Source organism: Monodon monoceros, unplaced genomic scaffold (assembly GCF_005190385.1).
Source record: "Monodon monoceros isolate NGI ecotype Baffin Bay Population unplaced genomic scaffold, NGI_Narwhal_1 Super_Scaffold_21, whole genome shotgun sequence".
Lineage (NCBI taxonomy): Eukaryota > Metazoa > Chordata > Mammalia > Artiodactyla > Monodontidae > Monodon > Monodon monoceros.
In genome coordinates, this window is record NW_021703778.1 from 18,191,488 (window position 1) to 18,210,269 (window position 18,782).

The window sequence follows — 18,782 nt, forward strand, 5'->3', positions numbered from 1 at the left end:
CAAAGTGTTGACAAGAGCTGCACATTGGTTGTAAAATACATCCCTGGCTCACATGTTAACCACCTCAGTCTTCAGGATTTCTTTTTTAGCTTCTGAAAGTTTTGGTCACGTTCTTTTCGTTTTCTAAGCTACAGCGTTGAGAGCCATTCCTCTCCTCCCTCGCCTTGCCCTTCTGTCGCTCCGACCCCTCCTGCCCACAGCACTGGGCACCACGCACAGAGCTGTGTGCCAAGGTTTGGCACCGTGATGTCCACTGCCTGACCCCACCCGACAGCCTCAGCTCTTCCCAAGCTCCTGCTCCCCCGCAGAAAGTGCGCTAAACCCATCCTACTCACCGCCCTCTTGGGAGCGGGCTCGGTGAAGGGCATGACAAGCGTGTCTCCAATATGTCTCCTTTCAGGTGCAATGGGGAAAAGGGTGGGACAACAACTCCTGTCAGTCACTTCCATCAACCTCAGCACAAGTATTTTGTCCATTTTTCAATATATTTTCTTGACAATTAGACATCAGGATAAGACTTAATTTAACATTTATAAATATTTAAGAAAAAAAGGAATCAATTTGGAAAACTTTATCAAGTTATAAAAACAAAGGTCTGTTTTTTTGACAGTGGACGTACAGTATTATATGGTTTGCCGTTATTTTCTCTCTGGGGGAAAAAAAGGGAAAATGAGAAATACAGTATAGAAGTCATTAAAAGCTCAGTAGATTTTTTAAACACTTAAGAGACATGAGTTAGAAAAAGTGCCATCAAACAAACCAACTGAAAAAGCCATTTTTGCAACAATAAGAGAAGTTTGAATATGGACCCTATATTAAATGATATGAAGTTACTGTTTATTTGTTAAGTGTAATAAAGTAACTGTGGTTGTGGTTTTTTTTTTAAAGGCCTTTTCTGTTAGAGATATAAACTGAAGTATTGTAAGTGAAATGATACATGTAGGATATGCTTTAAAATATCTCAGCTTAAAAGAAGTTGTATGTGTGTGTTGTGGTGGGGGAAGGGTAGATAGATAATAAATATGAAAATAGACCAGAGCATTCTAATGGTGCTGTTGATATATATAATAAACAAAATAATGGACTTTCATGTTTATGCAAGTGGCAGCTGGTGTAATGCATCACACAGATTAAAAAAACAAAAAAACGAAAGGTATTTAGGTTATGCACTGCTAAGAACACCTGTGATGTCGGAGAGTGACTCTAGTGTGAACGTGGTAGGGGGTGGAAGGGTAACAGGCAGGCAGGAGTATGGGAGGAATACACCGGAAACACAAGACCACCTACAACCCAGAGGAAGGGAGAAGGGAAAGCAGCAGAGGCGGGGCATTAGTCTACATTAGAACTGACACACTGTGGAAACAAAAGTAAGACAACCTTTGAATGACAGCTCTTTCTGAGCCACATGTGAGGTCACACACATTCCCCTCACTTTTGGTTCTGAGCTGCAGCAGGACACCACCAGAAACTCTTGATGGAATTAAATCCTCACTATTCAAAATGCTCAAATCCAATGTAGTTCTAATCCATAAAAATAAAACATTCTTTATGCTGAATGCATCTTTATGCATTCAAAAACAACAATCTAGACGTTTTTCATGTAGGATATTTAAATAGGAGTATAAGTGAATTACACTGTTCAGATACAAATGCAACTAAAGTTGCATGAGCTGCTTTGAAAACTCACGGACATTTATATGTATTATTTTGTGATATTCCATCCACATAAAAAAGGCATTCTATTTCTTTATTTTTTTATTTGACAAGCAGCAATATCATGTTTGTCATTTTAATGTAGATACAATTATTAGGTTATCTGTCATATTACAATATTTAAGTTTTTTATCTTATGTCCTTTAAGATACATTAAAAAAAAAAAAACAAAAAACATCAACTGCAAACGTGAAGGGGAGAAAAAGCATGGTACCCAGCCAAATTTCCACATTTCACCAATACTTCACTCATTCTTTTTTAATAAAGTTTTAAGAAATGTCATAATGACATGAGCTTGAAATATCTCTAGGCATTTTCTCTGACGCTCATGACGTGGCACTGGTGATGTTGTAAACAGCAGAGAAACAGGGGCTGCCAAATGGCCAAATTATGGAGGCACAGGCCTGCTTTCTCCCACAGGACACACCGGATGGCGATGGCAATGACCGTCTCACATCCACACGGGGGAGCGCGCGTCACGCTACGTAGCTGTACTCATCTGCTGACGCCTGGCTGCGCTCGATGTACTGTTTGTCTATGAGAACTTCAATGCACTTCTTAATCATGCTGATGCTAGGGTTAAACCGAGCTCTTGACTGGCTGATCACCTGTGGGAGAGACACGGATGTTTAAGTGCTCTTCTCACCAGGAGGGCACTGGAGCACATAACTTTTTATGCAAACTAAGGAAAAAGCCCGACCTTTATGTTGTGAAGGGATAAAAACTGTGAAGAACATGGATACAGCAAAATCTAATAATAGTCATATATAACTAAATTAAACCATAAACTAATTCATCTATCTAACTACTCATATACACCCCTCAAGCTTCCACTCAACCCCTACTCAACTTTCAGCTCTTAGCTGAAGTAACACCTGCTCAGGAAAGCTTTCCACCACACCCCCAAGTCAAGACCTTTATACACATTCTCATGCTACTGTATACCTTTTCTCTGTTGCATGTGAGTGTAATTTTATATTTACTCCCATATTATTTCAATAACGCGTTTCTTCCCTACTAGACTGAACTCCAAAACAGCAGGAGCCACATCCTGAGCTGCTCTGCACCCCATGGTGACCAGCACGGTGCTCCACACATGGTAGATGCTCGTGTATTCATGGAACGAGTGAGTGTGTGATGTGGTCCACGTCCTTCAATAACTGGACACAAGACTGAATCGGTAAGGCTTAGACCTCTAAATTCAAACATGAGTTTAATACTGAAATTTTAAGTGAGTACTGTTCTCATTAAGTAATGAAGCATTTCTTTATGTTGTTTGGGAGTCGTATTATTTCTGTAACATCTTCACAAAGAAACATTCCTAATCCTAATACCCTCTGCCCCAAGAGGTCTTGAGGACTTTTCCCCCTTTTACCTCCTGAATAAGGGCATTATGCCGAAGTACTTTTCGTGCTTTCATGATACGAACTATAGCAGCTTGGAGGTACATTTTCCGATCTTCATCTACAGCACTTCTCGTCTGCTCCATTTCCTGTTTTACAAGGACAAAAAAAGCCAATGAGACATTAATTCACTGCACTTGTTTTTAACTCATTTTATTTGTGAGTTTAAATAAATCTCCAATCAATACTGAGAATCAAATTATACAATTATGTGCCCAATATAACATAACCATTACCAAAAGAATATTTACAGTGAGTTATGTATAATTTCTTAACTTAAAGTTGGAAGGTTATTTTTTAAAAAATGAACACTATTGTAAATTGTACTCAGCGTAAGTAGTCAATAAAGGAGAACTTAAGTGACACAGAGTAATAGTTTTCAAGACTGCTGTCCTATCAATGAGTAAAAACTTATACCACAAAGCTTGTAGACTTTAGTAACTGGCTCCAAGTGCACACTGGAGCAGGCTTCAAGGGCAAGAGCTGTGAAGGGCTCCATTTGACTCCAGCAGAGAAGCCAGCAAGGATGGGCCAGAAGGGCCTCTCTGCATGGAGCTCAAGGAAAGACAGTGGAGAAGAGGCACAAGCAGGCAATGCCACATCAGTAGGGATCTCATAACAGCTTTTAAAAGAGAAAATACAATCCATATTACAAATTAGTATCATTAGCCTACAGGAAAATGAGATCTTGAACATTTTAGGGTTCAAATTTAACAGCAATTAACATTTGTCTCCCATGGGGGAGTAAGTCCCTGGAGCGGCCTGGCATCTCTGATACCTTCACATCCTGCCCCGAGCCCAAGGTCAGGGTGGCACATAGGAGGCAATCAGGAAACTTCAGTGATATGAATAGGCTGCCCCAGAACAACTGCTGCTGAGGTGAAACAAGCAACAGCAGATGTTCACCGTGCAAACTGGCTCACCCGGGGTCAGACCCCACTCCAGACCAACAAGCTCACAATTTGAATTTTAACACCATCCCCCGTGGTTCATTTGCACAGGAAAGTTTGAGAAGCATTTTCTACAACTTTTCTTTGAAAAATGTGTTGTAAAACCTTCTGATATTTTACAAATGAAAAATATGAGATTATATTACTATTCAAGGTAGAAATTTTTGGAAAGAATACAAAGCAAATCCATATATGTTAATACAGTTTAAGAGCAAATATGACTATGTTCATTGTGGCATTATTTACAATAGCAAAGATATGGAAGCAACCTAAGGCCCATCAACAGATGAATGGATAAAGAAGACATGATATATATACACAATGGTATATTACTCAGCCATAAAAAAAGCATGAAATCTTGCCATTTGCGACAACATAGATGGGCCTAGAGGGTACTATGCTAAGTGAAATAAGTCACACAAAGACATATACTGTATGATTTCACATATATGTGAAATCTAAAAAACAAAACAAATGACCGAACACAGCAAAACACAAACAGAATTACAGATACAGAGAATAAACAGGTGGTTGCCAGAAGGAAGGGAGATGAGGGGAAGAGAAAAATAGGTGAGGGAGATTAAGAGTTATAAACTTCCAGTGGCAAAATAAATGAGTCATGGGTATGGAATGTACAGTGTGGGGTAATTTATGTAATATCTTTATATGGTGACACATTGTAACTAGACCAGTCATGGGGATCATTTTGAAATGTATAGAAATATTGAATCACTATGTTGTGTAACAGGAACTAACACAGTGTCAATTATACTTCAAAAACAAACAAACTCACAGAAAAAGATATCAGATTTGTGGTTACCAGAGGCAGGGGGTGGGGGTGGGGAGAGGGGAAATTGGATGAAGGGGGTCAGAAGGTACAAACTCCCAATTATAAGATAAATGATGATTAGAGATGGAATGTAAACATGATAAATACAATTAACACTGCTCTGTGTTATCTATGAAAGCTGTTGAGAGGAAATCCTACAAGTTCTCATCACAATGAAAAGTTTTTTCCTATTTATTTAATTTTGTATCTATATGAGATGATGGATGTTCACTAAACTTACTGTGATAATCATTTCATGATGTAGGTAAGTCAAATCATTATGCTGTACTGCTTAACCTTATACTGTGCTGTGTGACAATTATTAAAACTGGGAGAAAAAAACAAAAACAAAAGAGCAAATATGACTAAACTACGATAGCTTTTCCCTAAGATACTCATTATACTACTGTTTTTATAATCTAAAATACTGTTTATAAGGTTAGTCAATGCAAAAAATAAACCAGAGAAGATGTATCATAATTTTGATATGAAAAGTTTTGCATTGGTCTCAATATTACCACTTGTAAAGCCCAATGCTTAAATATTTCCAAAAGAAATGACATTAGAAAGCATTTACCTGTGGTGTGTCTTTCTGCATTGATGTAGTAATTTTAAATTTTGTTCTTTTACTGCTGAAGTTCATATTTAATGAAAATGAAGATTCTGCATCAATGTCTTCCTACAATTAAAAATAATTCATTTACATTTATAAAAATAAAATCACTAAATAACAAGCCATGAAATTAAATAATGACCAAGGAAAAAAGACTCAACTCTCGTAATCTTTTACATTATAAATATTATTTAAGAGAAAAATAATTGTCTTCTGTCAAACAATGAAGGAAAAAACAATTCTTTCCTAATTTTATGCTTGATAGAATTTTAATCAGCTTAGATTTAGAATAAATCTATTTTCTGGCCCAACTGTTTAATACATGACCACCAGATAAATCTGACGAGAGTCAAGCTCATTGGCTTAAACAGAATTTTAACATTTAAATTTTTATGAAATAGCGAGGCTCATAATTTTTCCATCACATTTTGAAAAACCAAACAACCAAATTTTTTTTTTTGGAATGCTGCAGTAACAAAATACCAATTAAAATAACCTGACTAGACAAGCCAACTGGTTCCAATGGCACACAAGCATCACTTCCTCACCACCCCGGTGTGATTCTGACATCACCCCTCAATGCCCGTTTTATTCACTCTGCCAAAAGCGAGTGGACTTTTCTCAAGTGGAAGTTGTTAAGCCAATTTTTAGCTCTTAAGCTCTATTGGGCTTAAGAAAGCCACGCACGTCATACGGTAGAATCTGTCCGCCAGCAGGACCACGAAGCACTTGGCAGATGACACTTTCTCAATAATAACCAAAGAAACTCTATTAAAGAATGCCAGATTCATAATTAAAATTTAATGTGCAAACAACCTATCAATATTTATTTTGTACATTTCTGGGCAGTAAAAATAACATGCTTTAGAAAAATACTTAACTTTTTAGGCACTTAAGCTTAAAAATTTAAACTTAAAATTTTAAACTTAGAAACTTTTACTTATAATTAATTGACTTAATTAAAACCTTAATATTAAGAACTTAATATTTTGTTAAGTTTCTAAAGTCAGAAAAATTAATCGTTTCTCAAAATTAAGAAAAGCTTGATTTGAATTTCAGCATATATGCCATTTAGAGCTGTTCAATTATAGGCTACAAAAGTCATCATTAGCAAAATGAACTCATGAGAGAAATAAGTCGTAGGCCATGAACCAAAATTAAAACGAAGCATCATTTACAAGACTTTTTTCTTATGGGCACAATAATCTGAAGCAGGAGATTTAACCCATATCTGTTGCTTTTTTAACCATTTAAATATCCAAGACATACTTTAAAAACAAAAACATGTTACTAGAAAAAAAAAGTTATAAAGAAAAAAAGGAATATACTATCAGCTTGCTAATTCTCAGGACAGATATTAAAAACATATGGGGGTTGGGCTTCCCTGGTGGCACAGTGGTTAAGAATCCACCTGCCAATGCAGGCGACACGGGTTCGAGCCCTGGTCCGGGAAGATCCCACATGCCGCGGAGCAATAACCCTGTGTGCCACAACTACTGAGCCTGTGCCCTAGAGCCCGTGAGCCACAACTACTGAGCCCGCGCACCTAGAGCCCATGCTCCGCAACAAGAGAAGCCACCGCAATGAGAAGCCCCCACACCTCAATGAAGAGTAGCCCCTGCTCACCACAACTAGAGAAAGCCCACACGCAGCAATGAAGACCCAATGCAGCCAAAAGTAAACAAATTAATTTAAAAAAAAATATATATATATATGGGGGTTAGTTGAGTCCTGAAATTCAGGGACATGAGAGTGACAGCACCTGAGATGGAGTTACACATATTAAATATGTGTATAAATAGACATCAACAGGCTGTCATTTCCTATCACAGGACCATGTAATTAAATATTAACTAAACATATGGGGGAAAAACCCCAGCAAGATTTAGTACAGACTACAGTTTTAAAACCTCAATTAACCAGAATCCTTCTGCTGTCAACTCTTTAATAATTTTTCAGTAAACTGTCACAGTATAGGACAAATAAAATCAATCTATAAAGGGCACACGAGTACCAACTTAGACAGCCTTCTCTGTGACGCCCCAAGTTCTTGGCCATAAGGAGCCTGAAGTAATGTAGCTGATTCGAGTGCTTCTCAAAGAACAAAGGGCATTAACAATTATAACCTTACTTTTAAAACTGCAAACATCCCATGAAAAAGCTTTAATACTTATAATGCTTAAATTCCTTGAACTATTACCCCATACCTTTTCTGAATCATGGTTAATCATTTTCACATCGAGTAATGATTTGATTGTTTTTGTCAGTTCCTTTTCGTTCATCTGAGTGCTGTCTTGAAGTTCTTTATAGCTGACGGTTTCACTGTTGTTAAAGGCAAGAAGAACCGCCATTTGGTATGTTGTGACCATAGCTACGTATGGTTTGCCCAAATAGTTCATTTTAACTTCACCTACAATTAAAACAAAATTGTGACAATAAACTCATCATTCAAAGAAGCATTCCAAAATTACCTCAGTAACAACTGTTTATTTCAGATATTTTCTCCTGAAAGAGTGAACCAAGAACTCTTGGTTAAATTGTTGCAAAGCTATTCCTGCCAGCAATGTAATCACCTGTTTGCGGGGGTGGGGGGATGGAGTGGACAGCTCTTAGCTTTGAGTATGTAGTATAAATCATGGTTAAGCTATCATAACATTACCAGTAAGCTCAAACAATGTCTTTAAATAGTAATAGGAAGGCTAAGACTTGGGCAGAAAAAAAGTAAGAGGAGGTGGAGGTAGGAGGAGAAACAGACAGACAAAGGGAGAGCATGATAGCCTGCTACCAGCAACTGCCTCCTATGTGTGTATCTCATCTACCCCAGGGAAGGTTCAAGCATACAGGAGGACACCTGTACTAAAGTGTCTAAACCATAATTTCTGCCAAAATATAACAATGCTATTTTGTTTCATAAATAATGTTTTTCTCCCCAGTAATTTTCTAGGAACAAACACAAATGGGAAGAGACACAAACAGGCAGATGCATTATTTTGTTGAAATAGTTGATGGAATAACAATGTTCTGGACCCTACACTACCCTGAGAGCTAGAAAGGTACATCAGGCTTAGGCCAACTACAGTTCTACCCATCCCAGGGGGCAGCACACTGAAGAGCTTGTTAACAAACAGTGTGTCAAACAGTTATGCACTTGCAACATGTAAAAACAGTTAATGCAAGTCAAAGAACTGCTTCCTAAAGAATAAAGTTATGGTTTAGATTGTATTTCTCTTTCTCTCTCTTACGCAAGCACACACACACACATCCTGCATTATTTGACTGTTAATGAATTATAAACTATATCAGCATGAGATTTGGTTTTAGGGCTCTATATTTTAACTCAAGGAAGCTGTATGTTACATGAACTTACCCCAGAGGCTGCATTCTCCCTGTTAGTAGTGGTAATTAGTAACTCTGATCAAGATTGTGTGCTTTATTATTTAATAATATATATTTAATTCATTATGTAATTAAAGACTTTAAAGGATATAAGTCAATTCTCCAGCTTACTATGACCACACAGATGCCTATTCTAACTTGCATTATGCCTCGACTTATTTTTTTAAAAACTGATATTCAGAAATATTTTTCAAAATTATTTGCATAGGAACACCTACAGAAAAAATTCCTAATCTCTGAATTTTCATGAAAGGAAGTTTAATTAATTGGAATATCCAATTCATGTAGAGTTTAAGTAGACTACAGTCATTAGGACTGTCCTACTAACAATTAGTATAAAGAGCACTTTAAGAGCCTCATCTCAACATTAAAGTTTAGGAAACGCGGTGAGAGGCAAAAAAAAAAAAAAATCATGTAAACTGCATTACACCATTTGTGCAATGACTCCTTAATCATATCCCAGAAACAAGTATAAAATAATGCCTCAAGCACCTATATGATTAAGCTAGGACCATCACCTAGCTGTCACAGATGTTGCAATGTACTACCATGGGTTTGGAAACAGAATGAGGCTTCTGCCACAAGAACCCAAAGAGCATTAGGAGACAATGCAAGTAAGGGGTCTAAGTATCATTTACTGATATCAAATCCACTCTGCATCCCTTAAAAACAGGAAAACTTGTTAGTTGTGTTTTATGACTTTTTCTTGCTATTTTTCAATTAATTATCGGTGTCGGGGTACATGGACCTCTTTCCACTTTTTTTCAGCACCATTCTCTTATTACTCAGCTAATGGCTGGAAAGACTGGGGAAGGGGTGGAGGAACATGTGGGGCAAGGAAGGAAATCCCAAATCTGGATGATTCACTTAATTACTGCTGTGTAAATAGAAAAGGAAAATGACAAAGAGGTCATTTAACCTTCAGAATAGGTTGACAAACTTTAAGAAACTCCAAGCTAGAATAAAACATTCCAATACATACATACTTGAAAAATCAGACAACCATAACTGAATTGGTAATTAACAATTACCAGAAATAAAGAGTAGGCAGAACTCTCACAATACTTTAATCCAAGTTACTCCTCTACTACCTATCAGCAACCTAGCCTCTAAGGGAAAGTTTGTTTTACAGAAGAATGTCAGCTACTAAATGCTGAGTGCATGACAGAGTATCACTGATCTGCAACCAGGAAGAAGATAACTGATTCAAGCAATGATCACCAGTGGATGCTACAACCATCACATACAGTTGTTCGTGGAAGATGGTATTCATTTGGGACCTAAGTGTCACCCCTCAGATCACCTGCTAATTGAAAAGGGGAAACAGTCTCCTCACAATGGAAACATCACCTCAATCAACCAAGTGACCACTTTACTGCCTCTCACAGTGGGACAGTCTGACACCACGTGCCTTCTGATGTAATGCAACACAAGTACACAGGACCACCAAAGAAGTATTCTCACCAATAATATCTTAATCTGAATAAATAACTAGTTGCCAAACACCAAAATAGTAAATCCCTCATTAAAACTACTTTAGGAGACAGAATGATTATTGCTGAGGTAATGCAAAGGAGTTTAAACTCCCCAAGATAGATATTTAGGGGAAGTAAAAGTAAACTTAATCCAAATACATTAAAACACTGGTCCAGCAATGTTTTTTTCCTTAAAATCAATTGTATTTACTAAATGAGAATATAAAAAATTCACAATAGATGTAAAATTAAAGGCCAACTACTAAGCGACCACTTACTAAGAATATCAATGAACATCTCTTTATTTCACAAACTACTGAAAAAATTAAAATGCCCAATTTGTTCAATAAACATAAACTTGTAAAGATATGTATTACTATGTACTAATTATTATGTACTAATATGTATTACTAACAAAATGAGACATCATATTCCAAATATAAAGTCAAATAAATGGTACTTACAAGAAACTACTTAGATGAAATTTCTCTTAGGTGAGTGAATTTCCTAAATAAAGGTATGGCAACTAATCAGATTTTCTTGTACCATTTCTAAGAGACATTAACATACATGGCCATCCTTTCCCTCTTATACAAAGAGAAAGTTGATTCAATGTACTTTTCAAAGCATAGCTTTAGCAAAAGTAAAGAAATTCTGAGTGTTTGCTTTGGCTAACATCTTCAGGCAGCTTAGAGAAACTGAATAGAGGCTCCAATCACTCAAAGTATTAATCCTACTTTCCAATTAGTAGACCCCACTGTTCCAGGAAGAAGCTAAGGAAATGATTAGATTTTGATTAAACTTTTCTAAAACTGGAAAGTACTGGAAGTTAATTGGGACATTTTGGAAAAAGCGTTTACTACTGCCATTCATTACAGTACCACAAATAAAAATCAAATGGTTAGGTCTCCTTGTGATGCTATAATAGTTAATGAAATTTTTGAGGATATCTGCCATATCTAGAGAGAAGAGATTTTTAAGATATGTTTCATCAAGCCTGGGTTTCTAAATAAAATTCCTAGTATCTATAAAAAGTGATTTGTTACAGAAATATAGGAAACCATTATGAAATTCAGAAACTCCTTATAAGTAGCATAATTATAAAACACTATTAAAAATGCTGCACTTGCTTTAACCATATAAAAACGTGCTCAACTTTATTCATAATAAAAGGAATGCAAATTAAAAGAAAAAAAGTGCTTCACTTGAACTTCATTATTAGTTGCTTTAATGGTAACCAGAAAGGAAGATGAAGAAGAAAATGTTAAAAACTAACATCAGGAAAAAAACAACAACTATAATTAGGGCCTATGAAATCGATTTCCAAATTTTTAACATAATCACATCAGGTAAATTTCATTAAACTAGATATAATTAAATGCATTTTACCTGTACAAAGATAATGTAACCATGTAAGTTTCCTTCCACTGAAATGCTGGCTGTAAAATAATTCAAACTGTAAAAAAGAAAAAAGGAATCAAATTATTTTCAGCTTCTACAACCTAACTTACTTGGCTATCACTACACTAAAAAAGTAAAAAAATTCATGTTAGAGAAGACATTAGAGCCCATCTGGTATATTTACTCATTTTACAGATGAGAAAACACATCTATGCAAGTTCCTGACAAAGATCATATAAATATCAGGCCAGCTCTTTTCACTTAAAACCCTGTCTGTGGTTCTTTCCACCAAACCACAGCCCCGCAAATTTAACTTTTTGTATAAATTCAGAAATTATCATTTTGAATGATATCAATTTGGACTTTATAAATAAAATCCCTGACCAAAACCACTACCATATGCATTTCAACATGAAAATATAAATCAAACCTTCATTTCTAGTCTCCTATTTGCCAACATATACCCTTCCGAATGGACGGGTTGAATAATATCAGTGATCACTCCAAAAGTGACATCCACGATTTAACTTCCACATACAGTCAAACACTAATACAAGCAAAGCTTCAGAGGCCTGTCTTTGTATCTTTTGTTGACATTATTGTGAAAAATTAAATTTAACATTCTATTAACATAGCTTTAAAATTTTAAAAATTCCTCCCTCAGATTGAATGTAGGACATCAGTCCAAAAAATAGAGAGTTCATATCTTCTAAAGAGCTAGTACATAATCTACAGCGAGAAAATGATACTGAAATGTAAAAAAGGTAAAAACTCAACTTCCACATAAAACTGAAAAATAAATATATCACATCACAATTCAGAATTGTGGACATACTTTTAGCATGACGAGCCATATGTAATATACCTAAAGCTTTTATCTGTACTTCAAACTTTACTTTCTGTACTTTCAAAATGAAGTTTAAATAAAGCAATCAGCAACATTTGACCTGTAAGCTGCACTATGCCCACTCCTTACAACAAAAGTTCACAGCTGCCAGCCAGGAGAACTGGTGAATTCTTTTAGCAATTTATTCCAAGATAGTCCTGGGAAGCTGAAACTTGAGCATTTTTTCCCTCTAATGGTGCAGCATTCTCCTCTATGAGCAAATTCACCAGCCCCCTGGCATGATAAATAGGAAATGACTGGCACCGGGAATACTTATGATTTTCTGCCTGGTCCTAATCTAGACAAAGAAAAAAATCAAAGTATGTCATAAAAGGATCCCAGAGGTATGCTCTGACTAATAATCTCCCTGGGTGTCAATAAAATTCAATTACTACTATACAATTTGTAATTATGAAACATTTATAAGGAATTTATGGACAAAAGCAAAATAAAACATTTTTGAAACTGAGAAAGCCAAAGTTTAAAATGCTCTTTATAAATTATGTAAGTGCAAAACTAGCTTTAGGATGTATATTCCAAGCTCTGAAAGCACATGCTTTACCTCTTTATAGCCCTAGCAACTAGTACCACCATTAAAGTTTTATTGATGATATCAATAAGCCAAAGAAAGCATTCCTTTACGCTTAAATTTAAAATCTGATTATAAAGATTCTCATATCCATAGCTAGTCAAGAACAAAAAGATTCAGTTCCAAATGAGAGTAGTATCAATTCATCTGGTATTAAAAGACAAAAGTTGTAACATCTTGCTTAACGATATCATTAAATAACTGTGTTATCAAAGTTTATTAGTAATAAATATGCCTTGACTAAACTTCTCATGTTAAAGTCAGGCTTAATAGTTATAATAGTCAGGCTAACAGAGAGCATCTTTCAAATACCATTTGAGGGCATTAATTGAAACTCAAGGGGCCTTAAAAATGAATGTTTCATATTTGATGAGCATATTCACTTCAAACAGAGAGCTGCACTAATATACACTACCTTATATTTCTTTAGTTATTATTCAGGTTTGTGGACCAGGTACAAAAGTAGATTTAAGATATACTGGTCTAATATGCAAAACACTTTTTTTTTTTTTTTAAGATTTTCTGATGTGGACCATTTTTAAAGTCTTTATTGAATTTGTTACACTATTACTTCCGTTTTATGTTCTGGTTTTTTTGCCCCGAGGCACGTGGGATCCTAGCTCCCCACCCAGGGATCAACCCGCGTCCCCACCTGCCCCAACTGGAAGGCAAAGTCTCAACCACTGGACCGCCAGGGAAGTCCCCAAAATAAACTGCTTTCAATTAAAGCTTAATTTCCATAGTTTTAAGATACGTGTAAAATGGATGTGATTTCTGATAAACAGCTATATTTAAGGGAAAGATGGGAAATATCTAGATGACCATTAAAGCAAAGGGAATTAATTTACATGTGAAAAAATGTACACTATTAAATACACAGATGGATTTTCATTCTTATGTGACTGAAAACTTGGATTTACTAGGAGAAATGTAAGGACCAACTCCCTCTACTGGTAATTAGAGAAAGTCCAAACTGAGAGAATGATATGCTTGGAATCATAATTTATAGTCAGAAAGAAACCCACTTCCTGTTTGTAAATGAGGACACTGGAACCTGGGGAAGGTCATATGTTAATAAATAGAGTTTAAGGGGTTGATTCCAGTACTCCAATAATTACTGGCAAATAATTATTTCAAGGAGAAAGAGAAGAATAACAAACTTAAAGGAGATTTTAGTTCTGCCAGCCCCCACCCTGTCCCTTAATTTTGACTGGAAAAGCAGGCTCTTAAGAAGAAATAAGGTTTAAGACTGTCAAAGGTGAGGGGTCAGTTTTCTTTCTCTTGTCTGGTCACAAATACATCAAAGTGCTTTACACCTGGTTACCCCATCCCCTGCCCTGGGATCACATTCTGCCCATCCAAACAAATGCTCTTCTTCATGAAGTTTCTAAGATGGTTTGCACTATCATGCCTTTTCAAAGACGCAGAAAGTCCTAAATTAGACTCCTATTCGGAAAGTCCACCTTATGCATGGTATCTTGAAATCTACCTGGCTACTCTGCTATTACCACTACTATCACTATTAACTATTACTTCTACTTTCAGCATTTATTGAGTACTTCTTATATACCAGACTAAGCGCTTTACATATTTCATCTTCATATTAACACTCTGAGTAGTAGTATTATCAGTTAACAAAAAATTTGGAAGTTATTTGAACAAAGTCACAGAGCACAGTAAATGGAAGAGCAGACATTTAAAATCAGGAGCTATGATTCCGGAGCTTATACTGTGTTACTTGATTTATAATCCTTATTTTGAAAGAAGCAAAAATAACATACATACATAATGTAATGATTCAAACTACACACTGTGAACATCTCTAGTAAATAGTGTAATGAAATACCATTTTCATTTTAAACTTCATAAACATATGCATAACTCACTGGTTCACAACCTCAAGTTACTGCCCAAGTAAAAGACTATTAAAAGATAAGCCTCCTTTGGTGAGTTAGAGAATCAAAAAGGGTCAGTTTCAAAAGAAACGAAAACATGTTCATCCACTCAAAAACTTGTACGTGAATGTCCATAGCAGCATTACTTACACACCCCAAAGTCAAAACAGCCCAAACGTCCAACAGCTGATGAATGGATAAATAAAATGTGGTGTCTCCATACAATGGAATATTATTTGGCAATAAAAAGGAATGAACTACTGGCACAGACTCAAACATGGATGGACCTTGACATTCTTCTGCAAAGTGAATGAAGGCAGTCACAAAAGCACGTGTGACATAGCTCTATATGAGATGTCCAGAACAGGCAAATCTACAGAGAAAGAAAGCAGATTGCCTAGGGCTAGGGTGAGGGGAGGGAGTTGGGGAAGGCGAGGAGTGACTACTGATACGTAGGGGGTTTCTTTTAGGGTAATTAAAATGTTCTAAAATGGTGCTGGTGGTTGCAAAGCTCTGTGAATATACTGAAAACCAATGAAAGTGTACACTTTGAGTGAACTGTATAGTGCTGTGGCCTGAATGTTGTGTCTCCCCAAATTCATATTGAAATCCTGATGCCCAGTGTGATGGTTTTAGAAGGTGGGGCCTTTGGGAGGTGCTTAGATCGTGAGGATGGAGCCCTCATCTATGGCATTAGTGCTCTTATAAAAGAGACCCCACAGAGATTCCTAGCCCCTTCCACCATGTGAGGACACAGCAAGAAGTCTGTCACCTTAGGCCCTCATCCCACTGTGCTGGCACCCTGGCCTCAGACTTCCAGCCTCCAGAACCATAAGAAATCAATCTCTGTCATTCATAAGCCATCTAGGCTGTGGTATTTTGTTACAGCAGCCTGATACAATGACTACAAGACTACATGACTAAGCCGTATGGTACAAGTTACATCTCAACAGCTGTTAAAGATGTAGTCTCCACAGTCTCTTTAAAAGCTTTGGGTAAGAAGTCTATGGTTTCTATTCAGTCACACTTTAAAGCCATTTTTACTTGAATTTTCCAGCTTCAATCTATTTTTTCTAGAATATTTCACATTCTACATATATTTACCTAAATTACAGCCCCGAATAAAAATAACTATTATAAGGGATAAATGAATTATAAAGATGGCTCAATATTCAAATGAAAAATTAGAAAATGATTGTTTTAAGTACTGGATTCTAAACTTTCTTATAATATCAAAATCCTTGTAATTTAGAACTACTTAAGACAGATAACAGGTTTACTAAGAATAAGAGACATGCTTTGACAAAGAACTGACACCCTTAGCATTTTAGTTTTAATATTAGAAACTACAATAATTTACAGTCTTCCTCAGTACCCTCCTTTTTAGGGAGGGTACTGAGGAAGAATAACAATAACAAGGCAGAATAACAATAATTTGTGAATATATTTTTATATCACGTGAGCCCTCAAGACTTCGGAGAAATATTTAAAGTGATATAACGTGAAGGTAATTATTAAAATTCCTTAGGTCTTCCAATATATTTTCTGCCAACTTGCCATCTGTACACTTTTTTCCAATTCCTGGGGAATCGCAAATGTAGATGAAGGAGCCTGAGTAAGAGGCCATGCACCAGCCTAGAAGGAGAAAAGTCAAATAGTTAAACATCTCACTTGAAAGTAAATGTTTATAAAATGATTTAAGCAACTAAGGCACCTTTTTCTCCTTCCTCAAAATGCTGATAAAACCCACCAGCATTACTATCAAGGCACGGTTCACTCCAGATCAATATAACTTTAGAAGTTATAATATTCTGATTGAAAGAAAGGTAATCAGGCATCAATCTATTAATCATTTGTATCAGAGTATTTGAAATGGTTAGTAAATGCTCACAATGAAACACATATTCATACCTGTAGAACATATATTTGAAAACTAATTCCCAAATCTATTACTGTGTCTTGATTTTTGATAAAATTGTTGAACTTATTGTTCAGATCCGCACTGACACTCATATCTGTGTACATCCGATGTAGCTTGCTGGTAAATTCATAACCACAGGCTTGCTGTAAAAGAAAGTTTTAAAAAACATATGACTTAAAAACAAAAATAATAAACCATACTGATTATTAAGAATGCTTTGTTACTGCTAGGTCTATGGTCAAAGGTCCTGCTTGTACACTTACACCAAAGGCCTGTATTATTCATGACCCAAAGCAGCCATTCAAAACCTTTCAAAAATTCCTTTTTTTTAATGCAGATTAAATAAGTGAATGAAAACAAATATTTATGAAACAACAAACTTCCCTTTAAAACAAGAACTTTTCTATAAATCTGTATATCATTTCAATACTACAAAATGCTCCATTACTGAATGTAAGATGATACCTTGTAAGGTTTACAGATAGTATCAAATACACATGAAAGATAACTGGGAATATTTGTTAAAAAGGAGGGTACTGAGGCAGATTTTTAACACCATTAACTGAGTAATGAAGAAATCTATTTCTTTGAAGTTATTCAAAACTCTGCCATCACCAGGTCAGAAAATTTGGATCTCTAATCTTGGGATATAAAAAGCTTTGTTAACATTACCTCTAAAAATTAAACGGTAAATTATTTTTGGTATATTTAAAAAGGACCACATATTCAATGTATACCATACAGGAAAATTATCAACTACTGAATAACTCAGGATAAATAAAATTAGCAACTGCTTATCTCATCAGTGTGTAAGCTAAAATGACATAAAAGTGAACTGAAATTCAAATGCACTCCACAAAACTTGTACTTAAAGGAATATTTTAGGTGTGTTCATTTATACGTAATACAAGTTTTTTGTAAAGTTAACACTTTATCTTGTGGATGATTCTATATCAACATATAGAGAGACTTTGTCCTTTAATACAGCATTTTCATATCCCACCATGAGACTACACCACTTTACATTTAACCAGTCAACTGCTGATGAATTATTTCCTGTTATTACTTATATTGCTACAATGAACATCTTTGTGTGCTAGTGGAATAATTTCTAGGACACTATCATATCAAAGGCCTACAGTACCTTTAATTTATTGATCATGGCTTCTTCAGAATCCATAGACATGGATAACCCATGAATTAAACGTTTCGCCAGCATTCTTGCGTAGAACTACATTAAAAAATATTTTAAAAGATTACTTCCTTTCTGATGATTTAAAGTTCAAAAATAAATCAAAGCTGACACATAAAACCTCTCGATTCACAACTTACCTTCTGAAAAACATCCTTATCGTCAATATATTTGAAGACAGTAATAAAGCTCGTGAGCTTGTCCTCTACTTCATTCTCTGTCATCCCCTTGGCTGATTTCTTCAGCAAGTTGTCACAGTACTTAGCGAGCTCAAATAGAAATTGACAGTAACGCTTTCAGAGGGCCCTTCTCAAAGGAGGCACAGTGGCAACAACACAAAATAAGATCACGGTCTTTGCCATCCTCAAGCTTATGTTTTAATAATCATGGACATGCACTAAAGAACTTGAAATATATGTCATCAGGGAAATTTTTAAAAAACTATAAACAGTAAAAAATCTAATCAACCCTGAATGATCAATACAGCACTGATATAAGTAATTAAGTTTGTTTTTTTTT

At 35.7% G+C, this 18,782-nt stretch overlaps 1 protein-coding gene across 4 annotated transcripts in view; it reads right to left on the reverse strand.

Annotated features, from left to right (window-relative positions):
- Window positions 1-1,733: 1,733 nt before the first annotated feature.
- The window catches only part of CUL2 (cullin 2), an 81,852-nt gene continuing 64,803 nt past the window's right edge, over window positions 1,734-18,782 (reverse strand). For 3 of the 4 annotated variants that reach the window (XM_029238417.1, XM_029238415.1, XM_029238416.1), the window contains exons 13-21: window positions 18,404-18,532; window positions 18,216-18,302; window positions 17,062-17,214; window positions 16,708-16,785; window positions 11,769-11,835; window positions 7,716-7,918; window positions 5,473-5,574; window positions 3,089-3,205; window positions 1,734-2,321 (exon numbers count right to left, since the gene is read on the reverse strand). In XM_029238417.1, the coding sequence (XP_029094250.1) occupies window positions 2,190-2,321; window positions 3,089-3,205; window positions 5,473-5,574; window positions 7,716-7,918; window positions 11,769-11,835; window positions 16,708-16,785; window positions 17,062-17,214; window positions 18,216-18,302; window positions 18,404-18,532 (1,068 nt within the window). In that variant the 3' untranslated portion in view covers window positions 1,734-2,189. The remainder of the gene's footprint in view (window positions 2,322-3,088; window positions 3,206-5,472; window positions 5,575-7,715; window positions 7,919-11,768; window positions 11,836-16,707; window positions 16,786-17,061; window positions 17,215-18,215; window positions 18,303-18,403; window positions 18,533-18,782) is intronic. The other variant, XM_029238418.1, reaches the window with a different exon arrangement.